The 25,459-nt window shown below is 41.0% G+C and overlaps 1 protein-coding gene across 6 annotated transcripts in view; it reads right to left on the bottom strand.

The window, feature by feature from the left end:
• Positions 1–359: 359 nt before the first annotated feature.
• The window catches only part of rimbp2a (RIMS binding protein 2a), a 60,984-nt gene continuing 35,884 nt past the window's right edge, over positions 360–25,459 (bottom strand). For 3 of the 6 annotated variants that reach the window (XM_071466108.1, XM_071466109.1, XM_071466111.1), the window contains 19 exons: positions 24,584–24,688; positions 23,547–23,597; positions 20,924–21,128; positions 19,785–19,942; positions 19,557–19,636; positions 19,293–19,402; positions 16,488–17,306; positions 16,203–16,226; positions 14,884–15,035; positions 12,605–13,384; positions 12,096–12,251; positions 11,614–11,760; positions 10,140–10,242; positions 7,841–8,010; positions 7,252–7,420; positions 6,987–7,087; positions 6,683–6,754; positions 6,389–6,553; positions 360–3,755 (listed from right to left, as the gene is read on the bottom strand). In XM_071466108.1, the coding sequence (XP_071322209.1) occupies positions 3,528–3,755; positions 6,389–6,553; positions 6,683–6,754; positions 6,987–7,087; positions 7,252–7,420; positions 7,841–8,010; positions 10,140–10,242; positions 11,614–11,760; positions 12,096–12,251; positions 12,605–13,384; positions 14,884–15,035; positions 16,203–16,226; positions 16,488–17,306; positions 19,293–19,402; positions 19,557–19,636; positions 19,785–19,942; positions 20,924–21,128; positions 23,547–23,597; positions 24,584–24,688 (3,795 nt within the window). In that variant the 3' untranslated portion in view covers positions 360–3,527. Of the gene's footprint in view, positions 3,756–6,388; positions 6,554–6,682; positions 6,755–6,986; positions 7,088–7,251; positions 7,421–7,840; positions 8,011–8,030; positions 9,413–9,558; positions 9,688–10,139; positions 10,243–11,613; positions 11,761–12,095; positions 12,252–12,604; positions 13,385–14,883; positions 15,036–16,202; positions 16,227–16,487; positions 17,307–19,292; positions 19,403–19,556; positions 19,637–19,784; positions 19,943–20,923; positions 21,129–23,546; positions 23,598–24,583; positions 24,689–25,459 lie in introns of those variants that run through there. The other 3 variants (XM_071466113.1, XM_071466110.1, XM_071466112.1) reach the window with 3 other exon arrangements.

Genomic DNA, 25,459 nt, shown 5'->3' with positions numbered 1-25,459 from the left:
GTGACACAGTGATAATAAAGATATAGCCATCAGTCCGACCCGTCAGTGCAGGATATGAAAATTTGATCAGAAATTTGAATTTCTCCCCTCTACAAACAGACTTCAAATAAACTTTTATTAATTAATTATACAGCTTTAAAACTTACCATTATAATCTGATAGCATGTTAATAAATATAAAGAATCCTCTTTTGTTTTAGCTGAAACTTTTCAGAGAAGAAAAGTGCGTGTGCCAAATCTAACTCACTCTATGATACATATATAGCAGCTGAAGCCGGTTGAGGGATGGTGTCTGCTTTGTTACGTCCATATATTTCAAAAACTGAAGACACAAAGGACACAAATGAACATAAACAATCATTTTCTAAAAAATATCAAATTTAATTTAGTTATAAAAGTTGTATTTTTTCACATGCACACCCACACATAATTAATCACCATAAATACTGTCCAATGATTTCTCTTTTTCTTTTTTTCTTTTTTTTTTAGACTTTGATTCACAAAGCAAGCACATACGGTGGACTGATACATCTGATTTCAAAGGACACTATGGAGAATGCTTGCAGTCTTTTACAGGGAGAGGAAATCTCAGTGCACTAAAAAAAAGGCTGTCGTAAAATCAAGTAGAAACATTTATAAATTACCTACAAATGGATCAAAGTACAAAAGAGCTACAGTGTTTAGAGACACTACACCCATTCACAAGAGAGTGATTTGGTATTGGGACACCATATTATTTCAACTTTGTGAAAGACTGAATGAGAAACTATACATAAACAGCTTTGGAACAAAAATAATCAGTGTAAACCTGAACCCTTCCTACATTCCATTTTGGCAACCGTCTCTTGTCATTGCAATTCATCAATAATATTGACAAATTATTTCACACAATAAACTTTTATCTGACTCATCCTTCGAGTGCAACTTGACATAAAGGAGAACTGGAGATTAACAGGATAAAATGGACATTCAAAACAAAACAGAGAGAATTTTTTTGAATTATTAAAGCTATCCCTCCTGTTCATAGTTGAGTTCTTGAGTGCTTTTATTCACCACCACAGCACACAAAATGTTGGTACAGTATGCAGACTCGTCTCTTAGTAATGCAAGTTAATATTCGTATTAACATTAGTATTCCCATAATCTTGCATAATTAACACGGATAATAGCTGTCCCCTTGAAAGCCAGAATAGAATTAAGCACATTGAGTTTTTTCTACTAGATGAATAAATATTATGTGTTGTGACTATATGTGATCAGTGAGATGGAAGGTTAGCAAAATTACATGAACTTTTTTTTTTTTTTTTTTTTTTTTTTTTGTCACACCAGGGCCTCCATAGAAATTGGATTAACTCTCCAAGCTACTAGTTTTCCAGTTTCTACCTCGCTGTCAGAACCATCTAAACACTTTTCAGTAGTGGTGAATTTGAAATCCCAGCTGTAGTGGGATATGTGAAAGATGCAAATTCATGCTGAATGTAAAAATCCAAATACAGGTTATCAACTGAATTGGAGGCAAATGTGTAAAAGACTTTCAAACATCAAAAGTTAAAACAACTAACATTTGGAACAACGTGAAGAGTGAAATGCTGACAGTCAATGTCACTAATCACACAGAGCACTCAAATTTAGGATTCAGGCGGTGTGGTTTTGCACTCACTGCAGCCTGATCTGTCATTGTTGGAGCTTTTACACTGACAACAAATTCAATGAGAAACTGACTTAAAAGACAGTGTTGAATATTACATCATTTCTGCTGATCTGATCACACTTTCTGCTGCAGTTTTTTTTTTAATTGCATTATGTAAATAGGTTTGTTTTTTAAGACTCGATTAAATATATAAAACATTCAGTGAGTCAACAAACTAAATGGAGCAACAACAGCATATTGGCATTACTAATCAGAGTCTGCACCACAGCACATCTTCTTGTTTCATAAATTCTTAGATTATCCAAGATCATAGGAAGAAAGTAAAAATCTGTTCCGTACCAGATTCCCTATATTTTGTATGTTATAATCCTTATAGTACAAGTCATGTAGAGCATAAATGTTACCAGAGACCAAACATATACTCAAGTTAAATAAGTTAGTATTTCTCTCCACAGACCGCAGGTACATGCAACAGAACCAGAGAGCAATCCACACCTTGCCATTTTGATTTGTAGTTTCTGTGAAGCTTAAGCGTTGGCCCTCTATATCAACATGAGACAACAAAACTAAACAGTGCACAGGCAATGGAGGTAGCAGCACATCACTAGATCACAGGACCGAAAACTACATGGCCTCTCCTTCAGAAAAAAATAAATAAATAAATAAATTAGTGAACAAGAAACATGAAAGGTGCGAAACATGAATGCGTCACATACTGCCTTGCACGCACACACACACACACACACACACACTCAGACACACGCGCAGGCACACAAAACGTGTCTTTCACCAACCATCAGACAAAACACCCACCTTTGTGCAATAGGAAGACAGACACAAAATTTTGTCTTGAACTAGGCGTTTCATGACAGTTTGACAGTGAGGACGGCAAACATCTCTGCTCTTACTTAATCCTCAAAAGTGACAAGGCTCAAGCGAACCGTCATAAAAAACAAAAACCCGGTGTACATCAGCCTTGTAATCAAACGAGGGATGTCATGCTCATATTGTTTTCAAAAAAAGGCCACTGAGACAGCTGAGCTCGCCTGGTGTTTCTGACTTTAATGCCCTGTTGCCGATCTGCTGTTCTTTTGTTATTCCTTTCATCATCAGAAAACTCCTCTCTGCTGATTTACAGGTACAAGTGGAAATGTTTTTATTCTCCCCACATATGCTACCACCTCTATGATATTGCACTGAATAAAGCCTTTGTGTTAGCAGCCAGCATTACTTCACAGAATGCTTCAATAACAGTGTAGTCTAGTTGAGATTTTCTTAGAGGAGCATAATGTCTGTTTCCTTGTAGTGACATCAATACTCCAGAAAAAGCGATGTTTTTGTTTTTTTGTTGGTTTTTTTTTTTTTTTTTTTTTTTTTTTGTTTTGTTTTGTTTTGTTTTTTGGCTGAGAAAAGCCTGTTGGAAACTTAAATGTAACCAGATGCTTTGTTTTCACAGCTACCCTGCTTGAAAGAAATGTTTTTTGAATAATGATACAGAAAAGAGAAAAATACATGTCATGAAAATCCTAGTTTTTTTTTTGTTTTTTTTTATTATTATTTTATTTTGTTGTTTTTTTTAATCCTCCCTTGATTTAAAATACATCACAGTAATATGTTTTTGTGTCTGCAGGTCTCTTGATTTTGGCACTGCACTGTACATAATTTAGTTGATTTGTATCCATCACCAAACATGAATAATTATATCACTGGTTATATTCAGATTTCGGCTCACGCAGTCCAGGAGACAAAGCTCACGTCCTCTCTGTCATGTGTTGTTGGATCAGAGTTGATTGTATGGATGCAATATACAGAGCCCGGCATGTGCACATATTGTACATTTATGCTTTTGTTTGTTTGTTTGTTTGTTTGTGTGTTTTTTATTTCACAGGGGAGAGTCTCTTCAGCAGTTTCTTCCCCTTGGAAAGAAGTCCTTTCTTCTTCTTGTTTGCCAAATCTTGAGGGTCCCGGGGGTCCAGCGGGACATGGGGGCCCCTCGCAGGGCTGAGGGGTCTCATGGTGCCAGGCAGGAGGGGGCGAACGATCGGGGATGGGGCTCGGACGGGGGTGGCGTCGTGGTCGGCCGTGTCTGTGGTTTCTGTGGTAACCTGAGGAGAGAGGCGATGGGGAGGAGGTGTGGAGGCATGGGGCAGCGGATTACAAAAGAACCAATACTTTTATACAGCAGAGAAGTCTGCGCTCTTCTTCATACTCGACAAGGTATTATTCAAGGTGTATTTGCCCTCAATGCAGGCAGCAGTACTTGTTTTTTTCTAATTATGTAGTGCTATAATATAAGTATAGCATTAGTGATATAATGAATCATTTGTAATTACCTCCAGGAAAGAGGTTCTGTTTTTGTTCCTTCAAATTTCTTTTAAAAAGATTCCAGCTAAACTTGCTGTAAGGTTAGATCATGGGCAAATTCATACATTTTTGAAGGGTTTTTTAAAGGCCCTGAAAATTAATTTTCTCATTTAGCCTCTCACTATGAGCAATAGGGCCCTGAACTCAACATTTTCTAACAAACAGTTATTTGACATATGATTTTCTTGTATTTAGGTTTTTCACTGTGTTCCTCTCACTGGTTTTAAATGGGTCGGTCTCAGATGTCGTGTAATTTCTGTTCACCAATGGGATTTAATATTTCAGCAATATTTCATCAGTTTTGGAGTGTGGAGAGACGCTTCTGCTTCAGTTAGAGCCACACAGTCCTAATGAAGCTGATAAATGAATCTTTGGAATGTTAAATAACATTTTATGATAATGATTAAAAGAAGAAATTAGAATTTAGAGGGGAGAGGACTGTGCAGCCTTGGTGATGATATCCACTCTTTAAATGTGCACAAGTTTCATAATTTGTGAAAACAAATTTTATACGATTAAAGACGTACTATTTGACAAGCAATGCTACTGAAAGCATATTCAGTCTGTGAACTGCTTGTTCGAATCAATCATAATCCAGGGTCCACAGTATATCCTTAAATTACTAATTATAAGTTTAAAACAGTATTTAAAACATAACTAATATTTTCTACATACTCAACTAAGTTGGCTAAAGCTATCATCTGTCTGCCTGTTAATCTGAATTTAATTGACAGTAGAGATATGATACATTTTCACGTACACACAAACACACACACACACACACACACACACACACACACACACACACACACACAGTACATATGTAAAAGAAACACTGAGGAGGAAGCCATCAAAAGTTGAGCACGACATTAGCACACCACAGAGCCGGAGAAGTCCACCATCAGTCGGCCATGAGGGAACATACAGTACGATCATATACAACACCCAGGGACACAACTGTAGATACCAGGCTTCTCATCTAATGCAGCAGCCAGATACACTTTCATTAAGATGATAGTTTGTATGTTGACGTCATGAGTCTGGATCACTCAGACTCTGGTCCAAATTGTCAATGATGTACCAAAAATATTATGCCTTTGGAGGTCAAATGTTGTCAGCGTTGTCAGGCAATGGTTACAGATATGCTCTAAAATAAATATTTCTATTTGTCTAAATTAAAATCTATAATAACTTATATCTATCTTTGATCTGATTTTTCTGATCTATCATCTGGAAAAAAAAACATTACAGAAACACTTGACAAGTGCTTCCGTTATGTTCAAGTGACCTTTAAAAGCCTTTTCTGTGACCACAAGCTGTGTGCATTAGAGGCCGCGAGTTTGGTATCTCAAGTTGCCAACTTACTGTACAAGGCAGACAGAGCCATTTATGCTGTGAAATGAACAATCTTCTTCTGTTTGTTTGTTTTGTTTTGCCAAGCGGGTGAGGAAAAACAAAAAAGAAATCAGATGTGGCAGCATTGTCACCGTCGCTAAAACCCACACCACTATGACAACTGAAAAAACAACAACAACAACAACAACAACACCGTCAACAACAACACCAAAACACGTGAACACAGAGCACAAAAAAGAATGTTTTTAATATCCAATTTTTTCTTTTATTGTTCCATTGTAACAATACAGTATGGATGTCTCAGTGCTGCGGTTAGTTCTGTCTCTTGAGCTCAGAGCAAACATGGCGTTATCCACTGTCAACATGGCTGAAAAATAGATTTGATGTGTGTGCAATATACATAAAGAAACAAAGCCTCTTTAAGGAAATACAGCAGTCGAGCCAAGAAAGTTATTAGAAAATGTATCAAGTTTGAAAAAGGCATGCTTCTCTCTCTGTTTCATCTTTAAAGTTTTCTTCTCAAATAATTTCTTTCAGTGTCATTGGGTAGCAATTTGTATGTGTTAATAAAGCACTTATTATTATCATTATTATTATTATAATTATACACAATAACCACAATTTGATTTTGTGTTTCAGTGCAAAGAGGTACCAAATTATCTTGTGTGAGGAATGAGTTGAGCCTTTTTCAAGTCCTCCTTAACCAGTGCTACATGCATAAATCACCCGCAGAGCTCCCACAGTCTATCCTCTCTCTGTCCATGTCAGGCTTTGCTTCTTCCTTTCTCTGAGACTCAGAAAGGTGTTAACACTTTTTGTCCCCTTTTCCAGAAGGCGAAGGGGGGAGGGGGAAGGGTTGTTAGTTTGTATAGAGTCACCACTGTCACCACATGGACAAACACACACAATGAACAGCACACAGACGGCAAGTGGAGGAAGCGAGAGACGGAAATCAAGAGAGAGGACGGAGGATGGATGAACACAGGGCCTAGCGCTGAGAGCGGCGATGATGATGTACCCGTTTGCCCTCTGAGACGCTGGCGGCAGAGTTGGCAGGGGGCCGGTTGGCAGGCTCTTCCTGGGGGTAGTGGGACGGAGTATCGGTCAGATACACCTCCACGTCATCAGGCACTTCTTCCAGGAAGTTAGAGGGAACCAGACCACGGTGGCCGTTGATCTCACCCTGTGGGTGGAAACAAGGAGAGGAGTATTTCATACTGTATATGCAATATGTCATACACTGTATAAGACAGGCCTCTAATTTCTCTTAATGTGTTTATTTGAGGAGCACATGTGGACAAGCAGCACTCACATAATAGAACCCATCTTCATCGATATCTCCATACACAGCAATGATGTCACCAGCACAGAAGGTCAGCTCAGCCTATCAGGAGACAGAGATACAGACACAGATATACAAGGAATGTGATCCAAGTAAAGTTTGTTTTATCTAACTCAGTCAGTTATGTCCTTATTCAACCTACACCAAGCACAAAAAGAAAATGTACATATAGAGAGCACGTTATCCAGGTTTTAGCACTGAAAAGGTCGAGAATGAATGTAAGTTGGGTAGCATTAGTTTATGTGTGTGTGTTCAGCAGACTGTCCTCTGATACCTCAACATCAACATTGGGGGAGCTCTCTCGGGGGTCGTAGTCGTACAGAGCCACCATCCTCCTGGAGGCCTGGTCTCGACGGAGGCCTCTTCTGTTCTGCTCTGGAAGCGGTAACAGATGCCATTTTCAGAGCAAGTATTTCATCTTATGTTTTTAGCCACAACATGCAACCCTTTCCAAGCCCACTAACTAACAGTTCCATAACCGTGTGATTGAAAACACACGTCTTTGCTTGTTCCTGAGTGCAGGTTTGCATGTGTAGTACCTATTCTGTCCACAGGAGTGCTGAGTGGCAGGAAGCCCTGTTTGATGAGCTGGTCCATGGTCTCCTCGTCCTCTGCTCGTATCTCTGACACCATGTTACAGGGGATCAGCCCCATCCTGCCCCTCACTTCCCCTCTGTAAAACCCATCTGTGTCTTTATCACCATACACCTGGTTACGAGAGAGTGAAAGAGCGATGTTAAGCGCTCCAGCTTTAAAACATATACTGTGCTTTTATTTGACTTTTTTTTTTTACTTAAATGGTTAAATAGAGCTTGAAGGATGAATACAGATTCAACACTAAAACTTCTAGGTGGTAGGCTGGATTACAATTTATGCTGCAAGCTAGTCTATACACTTGAATCTTGCATAAAAAACAGGGTAAAGTCAGTCTGAAAGAACTGTACTCAAAGATTTCTGCAGTTACTGCACATTAAAATAACCATTACTGACACAATATTCAGGATTATCTATTAACTTGTACCTTATAGTCTGGATTCATCTTAAAGACAAACAAACTCAGATAGAAGGAAAATTAATCAAGAACATAGTGACTCAAAGTATCTGGCCATCATAATTTTAAACTCCTACCCTAATGATCTGTCCCTCTTTGAAGGGCAGCTCCTCATCAGCTGCATCTGGGTTAGGGGACATGGACAGGGGGTCGTAGTCAAAGAGGGCCACAAAGATCCGGAAGGACTCCTCAGACTCTGACTCATCATAGTACGTGGGAGAGCGGCGATCCCGATCCCTGTATCCATCTTTAAAATATGAAAGACAAAAGGCAAACCAGAAAGAAATCATCCTGCATCTCTAGACAGGGATGATGTGATCCAACTGAACAGCTGCTTTGTTAAGACTTTGTAGAAATATTGTTTTATTTTTGTCTTCTGGGAAATGAGTTTGGCCAAGAATAGAGCAGATTTCAGGGCTCAGGGACAAAACCTGGAAATCATTTGGTGACAAAAATAATTGCTGTACCACATACCACTTCTAAAATGAGCAAGTCCATATGTTTACATAGTGAAGTATCTTAGCCATGCTTCAATCAAGGGAAATCAATGAGGGGAAAATTTTTTCATCTTAATAAGTCTTATTGATTCGCTCATGCAGTGTTGCATTACAGATTTGATTTTCATGTCTAGTCATATCTATGCCTGTCAGCATGCAGGGAGAAATCTGTGCTCAGTCAGCTATTTCAAGCATTTACTGTAGCATGCACCCACAAACACACACACACATACACACACACAAACACACACACACATACACACTACATGTATTTTCACATTTTTATACATATTTTTGGTTTTATATGTTTGTTTAGCACCGAGAGAAAAATGAGGAGCAAGACAAAACATGGTGCAATGCACAGAAGTGATTCAGGGATGTGACAACATCAACAACACACAAGACTTGGACGTGCATGCTACAAAAAGCCGAAACAAAAAGGGCTTCTAAAGATAACAACTCCAGCTGTCTATTTTCATTTCATATCAAGACATAACATTTAGTGAAATTCTAAAATTTAAAGCAGATATCTATATTTATCATTCAACATGTTGCCAACCTGTAGCAGGAGATCTAAAGCAGAAATGGCAGAGTTGTGATGGAAGCCTGTCATTTATTTGAAATTAGAATTGTAATATTTAGAAAATGCAAGCTAGAAAAGCATAAGACTGTTGAGCCTGTGTTATGTTTTGATGCTTGAAAATATAAGTATGATATGAAATGTATTGCTAGCAGCTCAGTATATGCCAATCTACAGAAGGTTTGGTAATTGGTTTATGTGTTGGTAGGACACAAATATAAGGGACAACTGCATTTCCAGCAGCTAATTTTCAAACTCAAATGTTCCAAAAAAACACAACGTCGAAAAAACATGAAGCCATGAAGTCAGTGTAGTCATTCTTTAATGTCTACCACTATTATCTCTTCAAAATGTCATGCACGAATGCTCCCATTATAAGTGTAGTGGATGTGGTTGTACCACAGAGGGAAGGGGTTTAGCAGGCATCTGGAGTTCAGTGCAGTGAGTGAGGCATTCTCTGAGCAGTCAATCAATCATTTATCATCTGCAACTGTGGAAACGTTCATCTTGGACCCCAGGTATGACTTGCCAGTGGGTCCACCATTTCAGTGCAGTGCAGTCATGCTGTTCAACTGTAAGCATAATAATAACTATTATTATTTAAGACAGAGAAACAGGCACTTGCAAGTGTCCACAGCTACTGTTTGTCATTTGCCAGTTGCTGGTGGCATTTTTGTTGCCATGCTGTGGTGGTAAAAACAGGACTGCAGGCACATACCATGGGGAGACCTGGTGCCGCCCATGTGCCTGCGGGATGACCGTGTCCTGTGCCGAGCTACTCTGCCATAGTAAACATCCTCGGTGATGGGGGAGAGGTTTCCCTCACTGTTATTCTCAGAGGTTACCTCTACAGGAAACACCAGTTAGAGGGTGATGGGGTTACAACGTAAAACACAAACCTACCCCTCCCAAAAGGCTCACTAAAGATTTGTTGTGCCACCTAAAACTTACAAGGTCATAACAAATGCACACAGGAAAACAGCTGCGAAAAACTACTATGTCAGTGTCAGAGCAGATTAACTTGTCATTGCATAGTGCAATTGCACACAGCAGTTTAAGAAAATTGCCAGCTTGTAGGATCATAATAATCTCTGCAAGATCTCATTTATGTTGATGTAGTGAAGAGCATGGGCATGATTCATAGACACAGAGGTGATCTGGAGACACACAGAAGCTCATGAAGGCTTTAACAGAGAAACAAACAGTACTGCACTCCAGCACAGACAACATTTAAAGATAAATAAAGATTTCTAAAAAATTCTTCCTTCTTTTTCTCCTGAGCCACCTGCCCATACTGACCAATAGAAGGGACCATTAGAGGTCGTCTCTGAGGTTGGGGACCACCATGATGGATTCTTCTCCCGGTTTCCCGGTCATGGCTGCCTCCAGCAGGAGTGTTTGTCTGAAATGCACATAAACACACCAAACATTTGCAAACATTAGACATTCATGATTTGCTCACAGACACATGGACAAACTTGCAAACAGTATGCGAAAAAAAACTTACATTGACATACATGTACAAGTTGTATGTAAACAAAATCATGCAGCACTCACAGGCAGGCACGCTGAAACACAGACACATAGACACACACTCAAACACACACAAGCCCACGGGAAGTTTTAATATTCAAAGATTAAGCAAATACTAATAACAGACTACTCACTTAAAATTTGTAAAAAAAAAAAAAAAAAAAAAAAAAAGGAAAAGGCTGTGTCAAAGATTTCGTTTAAAGATTTTGTTAAGCTCCTTCTATGTTACAACACTCCATCATAACACTGAACTGCTCAAACCTAGTCTCTCTATGTTTCTTTCTCCAATGTTCTCAAACCCAGTCTCTTTGTTTCTCTCCACGGTGCCAAAAAATTAAAGGTGCTTTCAGACACTGAGCAGCTTCAGGCTACCTGCGATCCTACTAACAGCGTGTACCATACACCACAGCCTGCAAGCCAGATTGTATAATCTCATCACAAAACTAAGTAGAGAGGGTTGCAGCTTAATGCATAGGAAATATGCAGCAATATGACATAATCAAAATATAAAGTTCAGCTAACTAATATCTAACAATGGTCCAGAGTGGATAATCAAACTTCAATCAAAAGGTAAGATAAGGTAAGGTTTCTCGTCACTGATGTGATATTAATTAATGTGGCTCAAACTGTAACGTAAAATAAGCTTATCTCCTTTGGTGTAGTTTCTGTGGTTTCCAAGGTCACATGTCAAGCCATCGTGGAAAGTTGAAAAAGGTTGAACCATCATCAGCTCCATCAACTCAGCAGCAAATAACCTTGTGTTCATGAGAGCAACACTGACCGTGGATGGAGGCCATCTGAAAGCACCTTTACACCCAATCTCTCCATGGTGCTGAAACATTCAAATCCAGTCTGTCTCTCTCCATGGTGCTGAAAGGCTCAAATCCAGTCTGTCTCTCTCCATGGTGCTGAAACATTCAAATCCAGTCTGTCTCTCTCCATGGTGCTGAAACATTCAAACCCAGTCTTTTTCTTTGTCTGTTCATCTCTGTGTTCATGAAACGGTCAAACCCACTGTCTCTACCTTTCTATCGATGGGCTGAAACATTCAAACCCGTTCTTTCCTTCTCTCTTTGATATAAATTTGAACTAAACTCAGCACACACACTAACCACACATATCAAGTGCAAGTCAAGGCAGCAGACTCAATTGAAGTATCTGCGCCTGTGCAGTTCACTAAAGAATATTAAATTTGGGTGGTCATGACTCTTGGGTTTAGAATAAGTGCAAAGAACTGCACCTTGGGTGTGTTGTGCGAGTTGCGTCGACGTCCCTCTTCCAGCTGCATCTCAGAGTACAGCTCCTCCTCATCCTCTTCCATGATGTCAGACAGGTCAGAGCCCCGGCTGCTTTCGCTGTGATAATCTTCATTGTGACTATAGTGAGGCTTTCGGTAGTCACACACACACAAACACAAACACACAGACGCAAGTGTTTAAGTCCACATACATACATAACATACATGCACACACCAAACACACATGGATGGGCAAACTCACACACACGTTAGCACACACACACACACACACACACACACACATACACACACACACACAAACACACAGTTACGGGCACAGGAGTGTATGCATGCAACCACCCAGACATGCAAGCACACACACATCCAAACATACACACATTTAAGAGGTTCTCCATTGAAAAACACATTTGGAGGTGAAGCTGGAAAGAAGGCAAAGCACCCATTACTTATCATGTCGTTCTTACCGGCCTCCCCAGCTCAGAGCCTCTGAGGAACTCATCTACTGAGGGTCCTCTCCGACGGCCGCGTCCAAACCCTTCCTCATCTTCCTCTTCCTCATCAGAGTGGTGCTGGTGAAATGAATGACCCTGCTCTCCGTACCTGACCTGCCTCCTGTCCCCCTGAAAATGTATGAAAGATTAACAAAGTCAGTAACAGAGACATGGAGATGACAGTGGTACTTGGTTATAGTATTTTGCAGTAACTTAGATGATAACTTGATTTTTACATTTTACTAGTTTGCCAACACAGTCTGCTCTGTCTTTATGGAGTAATATACAGACAGTCAGCTAAATATCCCTTTGTACACAATCAATAAATCGGTACATTCCCTTAAATTACTGCAATTAATTTACAGGTCTTTAAACTTCAGAGATAAAATTTTTTCCTTGTTGACTATGTATTCCATTTTCACTAAGCATCAGGAACCTATAAAATATGATAACTGGATTCAGCAAGTCCATTTCCATCAGACCTTGCCACTTTCTGCTGCCACCCTCTGCGCTGCTTCTCGGGCAATGGCTTTGGCCACGGTGTCCGGGATAAGCGTGCCTCGGGGCTGTGGAAGAATCCTCTGTGGGGAAGGGGAGCGGGGATTGGCAGGGGGAGGGGCCTCAAGGGTGTGGCCTTGCATGGGCACAGGAGTCTGGGAAGAGGGAGAGCGCATGGGGTCCCAACCAGGTTGGCCAGGTGGAATAGCTCCTCCGTGGTGGGCCACATGCTCTTTGGCATCCAGGTCTCTGGCACTTACTGGTCTCTGAGGTATAGGGTGGGGATGGGGGTGGGGTAGCAGAGGCAGTTGGTGCTGGGGCCTGGGACCTTGGTGGGGTGGGTGAGGCTGAAGATGTAGGGGCTGGGGCTGAGGATGTGGGGGTCGATGCTGGGGTTGTGGGGGTCCACCTGGATGGGGAAGTCTGGGATGGGGTTGAGGGTGGGGAGGATGAGGTGGGAGTGGTTGTCCATGTGCCTGGGGTGGAGCAGGAAGTTGGGGCGTGGCATGAGGAAGGTGAGGGGATTGGACGTGGGGTTGAGCATGGGGGTGTGGAGGGGGGCCTGCATGGGGGTGCATTGGTGGTGGCAGGGGAAGCGGCGGTAGAGGCACAAGCAGGTTGTTTGGAATGACGGCGACTTGGGAGTCCTGGGATTCCCCCTGTACTGAGAGCGTCCTTACGATGACTTCCCTGGCCTCCAGGCACTGAATCCTTGTCAGCTCAACAGTAACATAGTCTGCCATTGGGTACAACACCTCAGCTATCTGGATTTAAACAGAAAATAAATTGTTAACATCAACAGAAACTGTATAATAATTTTTAGCCACAACTAAAACAACATTACTATCACAGTCAAGACATCAGAAGTGAAAACATGATCACATCCCCACAAGATTGTCACGCCCTCTGCTTCTGCCCCCTCTCCCTCCCAGCGAGGAGCTTCCCTCTCTCTGTCTGTCGGTGTAGTGCTCAGACAGCAGGAGTGGGATCGAGTGTGTAGGTGACAGTGACAAACTGCTACTCATCTCCAATCTTCTCTGCTTTAAATACCAGGTTTCTACTCCACCACGCTGCTAGATTATAGACAGCTACATGGTTAGCCTTGGTCCAGTCTCTTTGAAAGACTTTGCTTGTTGAGCTTTTGCTAATTTCCGTCTGGCTGGAAACCATAGTGGGTCAGCTCAGCTCACCGTGACTCTGTGGACTCTCTTTTCCTCTGGCTTCCCACCGCCTTGGCCCTGCTCAGCTTCCCTGCTGCTGTCTCAGCCTCAGACTCCTGCTGCCAGCCTCAACCTTTCCCATGGCTCCTCCTTACAAAGCCTCTGCTCTCCTTTGGCTGCAGCAACTCTGCTGCCAATTCTCAACAAAAATCTGTTTGATAATAATTTCCATTGTTCCAATACCCAGTCTTTTGGGTTCTCTGAACTAGCCCTGGCACTAGGATGAATCCTATTTTAATTTTCCTTTGCTCTTTCGTCTTCTACCACCCTCACAACAACGTTTCAAGAATCTCAAGACTCAAGATAATTAGGCAGAATAGCTTGACGCTGCACTGCTATGTGTGGATTAAACCCTTAAAACATGTTGCATTTTCTGGCTACACTGCAACCAGTTTTTGTGGCTGTCAAGTTTCAAAATACCTGCTTTAATGTCACTTATGAGGGCCAGGCAAAATGCTACTCACAACGCTTTTAAGTTCCAACTTAGAGAGCAGCATAGAGGCAGTTTGCTGCCCATTGTGGTTCCATGTTGATTTACACTTTCAGATATTGTGTGTTGATTTACTGCGGCAGTCACCAGAGGGAGTGAGAGACCTTTCCAAGCCATTTCACGGGTCCGACATTGAGAGACTTGCACTGACAATGACTCACAAGTAGGTGGCATTGCTGTGTGCACCCTGCGTGAGGGCCCTGATGACATAATGCCACACTCAATGACAGAGGCTATTAGCATCCCATCTGTGATGTGTCTTCTCACGTTTCAACTGAATCTGACAATTTACACAGTGTTTCACATGCTGTGTCTGTGTACTGCATGTAGGCTTTTGAAATATGGATCCCATATGCTTGTGAATTCTCCACAAACCACAAACCACAAACCTCTGCATCCATGATACTGTACAAAATCACTTATTTTCTTCATATTCATGAGTGAGGCCTTTAAACCAAGATGAGTCAGTCACTCAATCACTCACCACACCTACTTTAACAGACTGAGCTAAAATAAGGACCCTGGTTGATGATACCAACACTTGCACACTCACCCTCTGTCCTTTAGTGCATACTGCGTAGCCAATGACATTTGCCCCATTAGATGTGCCTGTGGGAGAGAGGATTGGAGGCTTCCAGCAGACCTGTAGGACGCCTGGAGCCTGCCCACAGAGCACCTGTACATCCTGGGGAGGCAGGGGTGGGCCTGGGAGGTGAGAGAATAGGTGTAAGAAAAAAAATGTAATAATTTATTATTTAGCACATAACACCAACATACAAACAAGAGGAAAGAGCGTGATGCATTCATCAAATGCACAAATGGGCACACTCACAACCATGCACAAAAATGTCCACATACAAGAGAGGGGAGGGGAGGATTCAGGAAACAACAAAGTGGGTTCATTCATAATTTGCCCTGCATGTTTAAATATGTGAAAGAATTACATTTACAGCTTATTTTGTACTTTGTACAAATACACAGTCCATGCGGATACTTGTGATAATGTGACATTGCTAGTGGGGGACATTCACAAGACATTGTGTGCTGTGTTTATAAAATGTCATTAAAGTATATAATATGTTATTGTGGGACTATACTAACACTGGCTAACCTACGAGGCTCCACAATCAAACTGAGTCCTCTTAGTGTTATCATTACTTTGCTAAACATTTTCCTCTGCTCTAGTGCTGCACCATAACCACCATACACTACTCTTTATTATTGGATAAAAAATTAAGGTAAAATGAAAAATGCAGGCTTCTGGGCCTCCTTAAAGAAACAGTGTTGTCTCAGCATGCAGGACACAATCCAGCGAGACTAACTACAGCCCATTCTTGGTCTTCCACTCTCCTGGATCACTGCATAAAACATGCACAACTGCATTCGAGCAGAAGCAAATGCACACTGATACAAAATGGTCATTTCAGTGAGCAGTGGAAGGGCACTGCTTTATATAGAACTGGTTATTCTAGGCTAGGCTATAGGCTGAATAAATGACTCATCAGAATAATAACTGATCGTATCTTGTGATGCAGGGCTGTTAATTAGTGATGTGCTCTGTGCAGTAAGCAAACTTGGGCAAAATTGCATTTGAATTTGGTTTGAAAAAACAAAGTGTGTTTAAATTTCATTAGATACATGATTGACAACATTGTTTATAGATGAAAATGTGTTCTCGAACATCAGAACATAACAAAATGCCATTTTGCCCACTTCCCTTAATTAATTGAACAATAGGTCATTATCAGTCTCATGACTATAACCCTTTTCCAAAAGAATCATAGCACTAATGTCATCTCTGTCTATTGGTTTTCTGTAGAAAGTGCTAAGACATTTGGGAAACCCAGCCCAGGACTGATGTTTCATTCTGACCTGTTCTGCAATATGGTGTTGGACCTAGACAAAATACAATACACAACAATGGCATGGTAAGGCAATGTGTTACTGGACTCTACTACAGCACAGTACAATAGTCTAACAATTGATATGACGTTATGTTACATATTAGAGTTGACAGTACAGTAAATTGACATTAACAGAGTGGTAGCAGTCTGTAATCTCCATCTGTCCTATATACAGACTACACCATTGTTAAAAACAAAAAACAAGCATAAAACACTACTGACAATTGTATGTATAGAAATGAGCCTTGCTGACCTGCAGCCTGAGTGCAGAACTCCACACCAGCTTCCTTCCTCTCTCTCTGTTCCAGTGGCAGTTGCCATGGCACCTGGTGCGGCTGTGCCACCACTGTCACTTTGTACACCGTCAGGGGCTTCAGGTTGAGGAAGCGTAATCTATACCTTCCTGGCTTTATCACCGCGTGCTCTACCCCATCCAAGAACACAGTGTGACCATAGTTACTGTTACTAGGCAACCAGGAGAGCTCGGCAGTGTCACGCTGGATGTCATCCACTCGCAGACCGCACGGCGCCACCACCACATTGGCTCCCACGAGCAAGGTGCACCGCAGCTCGTCTGACAAGCCCCGGTCGGTGATGCTCTGCACAGTCACACGATGAACACAACCATCCAGGTCCAGCTTCTCCAGCAAACACTTGGTCCGGCCACCGTACGGTATACTAGCACGAAGTTCTCCATCTACTAACACGTTGTAGCCAGAGATGTTCCCCCAGCCCAAAGGCACTAGTGGAGGCTCCCAGGCCACAATGACGCTCCGTGCCAGCTGCTTGATCAAGGTGATCTTTCGGGGATAAGGCACAACATCTTCAGCCAGGTCCTCAGGGTCAAGCGGCCCCCCTGTCCCATTGCTACAGGGAACCAAGGCATTAGCTGAACCCAGGAGGCCATCCTGGGAGGCACCTCCATCCACTGCCATCAAGGCCATGGGTGTATGGTCTAGTGGGCCAAGGTTTTCCCCTCCCTCCCCAGCCTGAATCGCTGGTTTTTCTTTGTCCTGGACAAACTCCACGAAGTTGGAAGGGACAAGTCCTCGCTGGCCATCCAGCAGCTCCCCTGTGACACAGAAATAAGGTACAGGTACCGAAAACAGTTTTGTGCCTCATATTTTATGTTCATGTTTCCTAATAGCCTCGTGCCAAATACCTGAAAATACTACCCTTTAACAACTGTCTCTGTGTGATGCCTTCTACAGACGCTAAAATAGGCTTCACTAATGGATCCTTACAAGACGAAGACTAAAGGAAAGCAGTAACATGATTACACATAATTGTCAGTGAGCTTTTTTTCCTTGCAAGGTGGGAATGAGTCATAGAGTGAGAGGTGGGGGAGTTGTAAATATACAGTATGTTCTATTCCCTAAGATGTAAGATGTACCACTGGTTCTCTGATGCCATCTTTTATACTCTCTCCAGTAAACACTCAACTGAGAAAAAATACCCCCTTTCAACATTTCTTGAACAACTTGAACTTAAGTTCACTGCTTTTGAACATATCCAGGAACACCCCTGAGCATGTAGATGTTGTGGTCAATGCAGAAAAAAACAGCTTAGATGTGCTCAGTAGTTTTTTTCCCCAAAGGGAAGAATTTTGTCTTCAAAAATAAAAAACTCCCTATCATCTTGTCCTTCAATCCCTTTTCCAGAGAGGCCTGGGAGACCTTAAAACCATGTGTGTGGGTCTGTGTCTGTGTGTGTTGTTTTTTGTGTGCTGATGATTAAGATGAGCCCTGCTGGATTAGTCATCAAGCTAAAATGGACCAAGGTCCCATCTTGACAACAGCTTGGTCTGAGGCCTGATTCACCCTCTTGCATGGTGAATATAAGGCTTCTCCACGATGCCATCCAGTCTCACTGCCCACAGCTAATGAATCACTGCAGCTGAGTACTACTGTGTCTGTGACGGGCTGCGCTGGCTACAGGATTGCTAGCTAGAGGGATTAGGATTGCCTCTGATGGAGAAGCCTTCATAATTCTAAAGAGATTATACAAGAGAATCACTCCAAACACCACTTCTAAAAAGTGTGCAGGAATTTTTTTTGGGTGACACTGGTGCACTGGAGTATACTATAAAGTGTGAGATACATGCAGGGGTAGACATCACCTGGTGGGACTTTAAAGTAAGTAATTACAGACAGTGATAACTAGGGTGGGTCATAACAGGCCCAATGTCACTTTAGTCATTTTGTTAAGTATGAAAGAGGTCTGGTAACTTTAATATGTGAGCGTTCAAAAAAAGAGACTGTAATGTCTCACATGTCTCAATGGGAACAGTATCGTAAATCATGGTAACATAAATACATACACACCACACTGACAAAGAGGAGGTCACAAAATGAATATAGCCAATAGTTATATGATAGACATGTACTGAATGAATGCTGCAACTGTCATGTAACAGCAACCTTTGTAGCACAGTGTACAATGATGACTGCATCAGCAATATAATCCACATTACATTAAGTTTTCATTGTGTTATCTTGTACTTTCACACACGTACAGTGCATCATCATCAACATCAATAAGACAGTGATACAAAGTACGTCATGGAGAGCTTGTAATACATGTCATTGTAAATATACAACAACTACACACATACTCCCAATGTACAGCATGTGTGCAACAGTCAGTGCTTCCTAGACATGGTCATTTCAAAAGCATTTAGACGCCAAGTACAAAATTGTAAGTAGATCAAATTCTCCAAGGGAGAAACTGTGAGCTGACATACACTTTTTGGCATTTGTCTCATTGTGAGGTAATTAATATGTGATGATGCACACGCTTGTTGTGACTGTCAAGCATCCTCTGCTACAGCAGCAGACACTGACTCAGGCAAAATCACAGAATTCCAAACGCAACAAAGGACGCCTCCTGATTTATTGTCATCTTTTATCTTTACACTGACATTTTTCTCTGACATTTGTCATTTGATTGCCTGCTTACGACTAACTTGCAAGTTAATGCTCATATGATTTTCCATGTCATCTCCACCTCAAGGACAACTTCAAACACATCACTTGTGTTGGCCTGTTTTATTTCTCACCTTCATAAAAGCCATCATCATCCATGTTTCCATACACGTACAGATACTTTCCGGCCACAAGGGGGAGTTCTGCTTCAGGATGCTCGTTTGGTCCATCGTAAGGGTTATAACTGAGGAAAGGAAAAATATTAACATGTTACTTTTTATGACAGTAGCCTTTTTCTCACATTTCTAAGTATTAAAAACAAATAAACATGCTGTTAATACATTTATAAAGATCATGTGCAATAAAATCAACAGACTCCTGCAGCTGGTCTCATTCACCTGTAGCGGGCAGTGCAAAGGCGGACCTGGCCTGTGTAGCGAGGCTTGGACCTGGGTGATGGGTTGGCCTCATCCTCCATCTATAGATCGACAATGGAAAAATATATTGATCAGACAAGATAAGATTCAACCACAGACAGAGAAAACTTTAAACTATCTGATCGACATGGTAAGTTGTACATGCAATATTGTGATTAAGTTTTGTGATGTGGTGTCACTCAGATCCACCTCTGATGGGGTCAGCGGTCGAGGGCTGCTGGCGTGGTCCGTTGTCACGGTGCTGGATTTGACAGACAGCAGTTCTGGTCCTTCTCTGTCTCCAGCCTCCGGCATGCAGGGCAAGAACTGGGAGATCAGTAGCGGCGTGTTTGCCGCGCTCTCATCGCCTGGGAGACATTGATTTCCATAGTAAATGAAGAGCAACTGTCAATCCTTCTCTACCCATTTGATGCTTATTGTACTGCTATTGATCTTCATGGCAAAGGCTATTTCATCCCCATCAACACCTCACATCTGCAATGCATTTGTCCTTATATACCACTGAGGTCCTCATGGAAAAAAACTATCTTGAGAAATACAGGAAAAACAAAATAGAAAACTGCAGTGTAGGAGTGTGAATGGCTGAATTCCTTGAGGAAATTACTGTAAGTCAACAACATGGTTCCGCTGCATCACTGGGTTCTTGTGGTTTGTGAGTGAGTAATATTATGCATTAGAACAAAAGCATCAGTGAGCCCTCTCTGTTTCAAGTGAGGAGAAAGATAAAACAGGATTTCCAGCACTTCAAAGACCTTTGGTCTGTGCCAGACTGTATAAATCTACATCACTGATATGGCTGTATCTGCTGGCTCTGCAGGTTACACCATGTGTTGTTAGAATACTAATGTGTTAACCCACATTCACGTCATACATCAGGCCTGTGATCAATTAGGGTAGATATTGATCATGAATAAACAGTATAACCGTTAATGGTGTCCACCTCTGGTCAGCTCTGGGGTAAGCTGATCCAGCTGTTATGTGAGCTGTCTGGGGATTAGATCGCTCTGGCTCTCATTTCATTCTGATCATGAAGCCTTTTGATCACACGTAATTTGGTGAATGTTTTCATCAAGTGCGTCTAAGTGCATACATTTTTAAGGAGTGGACCCTGCTGGAAGTGAACCATTTAACTCTTAGTAACATCTTCTTACTGTGAAAACAAACAGAGCTACGTTCACCGCTGAGTGAAGATATAAAATCATCATTATACGACAATAAATACTACTCCTAGTGAAAATAATTATGATGAATTGATGAAATATGTAAAAACATTTCTATTCGATTGCTCAAAACTGAAGTTTGACTATGAAGTGGGACTACTGACCCACCTGCCTCCGGTTGGCCTTCAAATCCAACGATGACTTGTGGGAGTTTCTTGTCTGGTAAAAGGGGGATCTGGGATGTGGAGGCGGGATTAATTTTAAGGACGTCCACAGTATCTGATTGCAAACGAAAATTCAGCAGCTCTTTGGACAGCTGGTGGTAGTGTTCACTCTGTGACCTGCATTTCTGCTCCAGGTCACGAACCTTGACCTTTAACAGACGATGAAGACAGCAAAAGAGGGTGATAATGGCCCAAGAGAAGGGAATGAAGAAAAAGAGAGCGGAATATGAGGAAAAACATACTCCAACATGCAAAGCATTGAATGTACTTCATCGCATGTATTTACACAGATAAGAGTCCTCTGAGGAATAGCCAACATTTTATCTGTTAATGCTGATCCAACACAGAACCAATTAAAAAAGGATCTCTAAAGAGCTATTTCAAGCTAATAGCAGCATATTATACTGAAACCACTGCAGTCTAATCAACACATATGGAAGTGTAGAGTCATCTGCTGTAGCTGCTGATACACAACACAGCTAAACTCTGATAACAAAGTCTGAACACTGCAAAGAGTTAAGAGGATTATAAAACTTACAGTATAGACATTAAAGACATCATATCACGTACATATCAGAGGAAGCTGGGGAAGATGTATGGGTGTACAGTGGGTATTGTATGGATAAAGAAATCCAGCAAAACTTTATTCGGTATCATTCAGTGTATATAGGGATTCTTAATTTGCATAAAATATCCACTGAAGGCTTTGAAAGCTCTGGTGATTTGCTGCAAATTCACAGAGGCAACAGAGGGGAGGTGAAACTAACCAGGGATGAAAATAAATACCTGAAACATTCTGTCCTTATTGTTCTGTTCAGATAATAGGAGGGAAACAGAAAAAAAAAATAAAGAAAGAAGAAAAATTAAAAAAAAAAAAAAAAAACCTTGAAAACACGAAACACCAAACGCCAATAAATACTATTGTAATTGATGCAAAGAAGGAAAAAGTAATGCAAAACAATATATTTATCAGTGCAGATAAATATACAGAGGCAAAACAACATTAAAGTAGGAGGAACTGAAAAGACAAATGTACTTCTGTCAAACCAAGAAAGCCTAACAAGCACAAAATGACTGAGGACTATGGTTTCAAAGAGGATGGAATATAGGTCATAGGTTTGTTTGTTTGTTTGACACTATAGACAGTGGAGCTATGGTTTTTGTCCTGTTTAAGTGTGTGTTTGCCAATTAGTGCATTAAAAACAGGCGTGTGAAAAAGACTATAAATCAATTCATTGGATTTGTAGAAAACTATACTCCAGTGGAGTTTCCATTTCTCCAACCAAACTCTCGATGTTTATCTGAGCCAAACTCAGGCTGCTTGCTCAGTAAAACCGTATTCAAGTGCTTAAGATGGATGATAACATGACCTCACTTGAACTACGCTCAAAGGAGTCTACACACTATTGTCGTGACAAAAGGATTTAGAGTGAAATGAGAAAATAATTTCAAGTAGACGGGCCAGTGACAAGCATCTTAAAGACTGTGATGAAACACAGCAGGTCAGTGATTTGATCGTAGGGAAATTTTTAAAGTATTTAAGGTCAGCCTGGCTGCAGGATTAATGGGATGTGTGAGTCTGCAAATGTTGTGATAAAGGTCTTTAGTGATGGTGCACCCAGCAACAGAACAGAAAACCTTGAAAAAGAAAAAGAGAAAAGTGAATGTTCTATAATATTATTCCATAAGCTTTGGTGTTGAAAAACTGTCTGTGTTTTTATCAAAGATGCAGCTGCCTCTTGTTGATTTCATTGTTATTTTTACAGGAAAATAGTATAACATGGATGAGGTGGCGCTGAGTATTGAATGACGTACATGATGTTACAGCATATAATATATGGTCTGACTGGACCTGGTCTGAGGTCTGTGTGCAGACTGTGCCTTTCTGACATCTCCCTCAATCTCTTGCTAGTTTTGTTGCACCTGTTTGGGCAGGACAACTCATACTTTTTTCATTCTTATTCAGTAATCGTATGATTGGTTCATAGTCCCAAGAGGTTGAAACCTACAGACTTTGGTGATCCCCTGACTTTTCCTCAAGCACCATCAGCAGGTCCAAATTTTAATTTCAACAATAATTTTGTTTATGAACAGATACTTAACTTTTTAGAATTACTTTATTCCTAAATCACCCTCAGCTGTACTTTTATGTGCTAATCGATAAATGTTAGTACGTGCTAAACTTAAATAGTAAATTTTATACCTGTACATGGTACAGCCTCACACAGCTGCTAGTGTTGCTAATGTAATGTGAAAGCTGGCCTTTGGTAGATTAGTTTCTTCTTGAAGTGTTAAGTCAAACATTTTTCACATATACATTTACATACATAGCTAGACATGTACATATAGCTATATTATGCCACCTGTGTTTCCTTGTTAACACCCCTCATTTAACACCTGTCTAATACTACATGAACCATCCCCAAGGATTTTCTGTTTATTTCATAATTTTAAAACAAGAAAGAGATAACACAAGGACACAAAGAGATAAATAGAGAGATATTATTTATCAAACTGATACTGAGGCAACGCTGGAGAAAGATCTGTGATTGCTCATGTTACTGTACCTCTAACAGGTATACTGCTTCCTCATGCTCTTGGTCAGCTTGCACCCGAGCCTGCAGGGAACACACAGAAACACGCAGTGACAGCTGACACTGGGATCACAGTCCATGAGGCAGAACAGACAGCACACAGCTGATATACTGTCAACCCAGTACCCAGAGGAGGCTCACTGGTTGATCACGGCAGGAGATCCCTTCTCCTGATGGTGCAGCTCTAATGAACCATCAAAGATTTTTTTTAGGGTATGTTTGTATCCAAGGAGGTAAAAGCACAGTCATCAACATTAAAAACCTAATTGTATGAGTCACTCTGTTCAGACATATTCATGACTTCCTGTTTGTTAGTGGGTGATTTTTGTTTTCTTTAAAGTTATAGAATTATTAATTGAACAGTTAAAATTGTAGGTTCAAAATATCTGAGTGATGATTATCAAGGTGATTGAGTTTCTGTAAGACATTATGTAGTTAAATATGTAGCACAAGTACTCAAATAACTTCTACAACCAATCTGGGCCAGACTTAGTGAAAAGTAAGGCAGACAATTTAACATCCTCAATATTTGAACAGCCTCAAAAGTATCAAAAGCACTTGAAGTCCAAGTGCTCCTTGTCATATTTGAAGTTTTATTTGACTACTTTCTAAGCAGAGTAAGAACACATATATCCCAGTCTTCAAAAAGGTACCAGACAGAATACAACACCTTGAACAGTCATGTCTGCACGCTGAAAGATGCTCCCAGGGTGTATAAATTTATCAACAACTAGAAAGGCGACATTTTTAGCAAACAGCAGTTGAAACTGCATTTCTAATCAAATCTGCTGATTTTTGGACAGGTTTCTGAGGTCTTTATATTTCCTGATACAGCAGCAGTGATTCAGTGACAGTGAATCAGCACAAACTGGCCACTGACACATCAATAACTGACCGAGGAGCTTTGGCATGAAGTCGCTGCTCATATCAGAAAAGTAATGAGCCAGCAATAAAAATTACACTTTCAATAACCATCTTTGTTTTTTTGCCTTTATCCATTTGGCCAATACCTTTTGCAGCTGATTGATCTCCTTGTGTTTGGTGTGAAGAGCCACCAAGGATTGCTCATGCTCTGTCTGCAGCTGCTGCTTCAGCTCTACAGCCTCGTGCATATGCTAAGGGGAAGCAGACAAAGGGAGGGAGAGGAACAAGATGTGGTTATACTGAAGGATCTTACTACGAGATGATTTTTCATAGTATCCCAAAAGAGCAACCCAACCTCAATCTTTCTCTATTGATGATGGCAGATACAATACAGCTAGACCTTAAAAGTCTTTACAATTACCTGAATATTGCTGTTCCTGTCCTTGGCATTAAAGGGTGGGTGTGTGCTGCAGTGGGTTGGCTAACCACCCTATCAAGGAGCCTTTGAGGAAATTGAACACAATCTATCTGAATGACAATTAGCTGCAGGAATGTCTGCATTCTGATGTGACAGAAGTGCTCACAGTGTGTGATATAAGGGTTGTAAGAGTATGGCCACAGAAATGATTTGGTTTCATCAACTTTACAATCCTGAATTATAACAGGAAAAGTTTGACATTATGAAATGTGCTTATTTGCTTTGATGCTGAGAATTAGATGAGAAGATTGATACCACTCTCATGTCTCTGTGTCCGATCTACGAAGCTACCGCCAGCAGCATTTCTGCTATTACTTTAAACAGCAATCTCAGGTTCTTAGGTTTTGAGTTCACTACTTAACGTATGAACAGTATGAGCTTTTTATATAATTTGTAATGTATATCTGTCACATCCAATCTATTGTATACTCCAACCTGACTCAGACAAAGCCGTCACACATGGTCACCCACACTGATCCCAAATCTACTCTGTCTGAAATCAGGCGAGTCATGACTATAAAGTATCTACCCATGGAGTCACGAC

Source organism: Trachinotus anak, unplaced genomic scaffold (genome assembly GCF_046630095.1).
Source record: "Trachinotus anak isolate AG129_WGS33_773 ecotype Australia unplaced genomic scaffold, CSIRO_AGI_Tana_v1 ptg000028l, whole genome shotgun sequence".
NCBI classification, from domain to species: Eukaryota; Metazoa; Chordata; class Actinopteri; order Carangiformes; family Carangidae; genus Trachinotus; species Trachinotus anak.
Note: the sequence above shows the minus strand (reverse complement) of the source record. Positions and strands in the feature narration are given on the sequence as shown.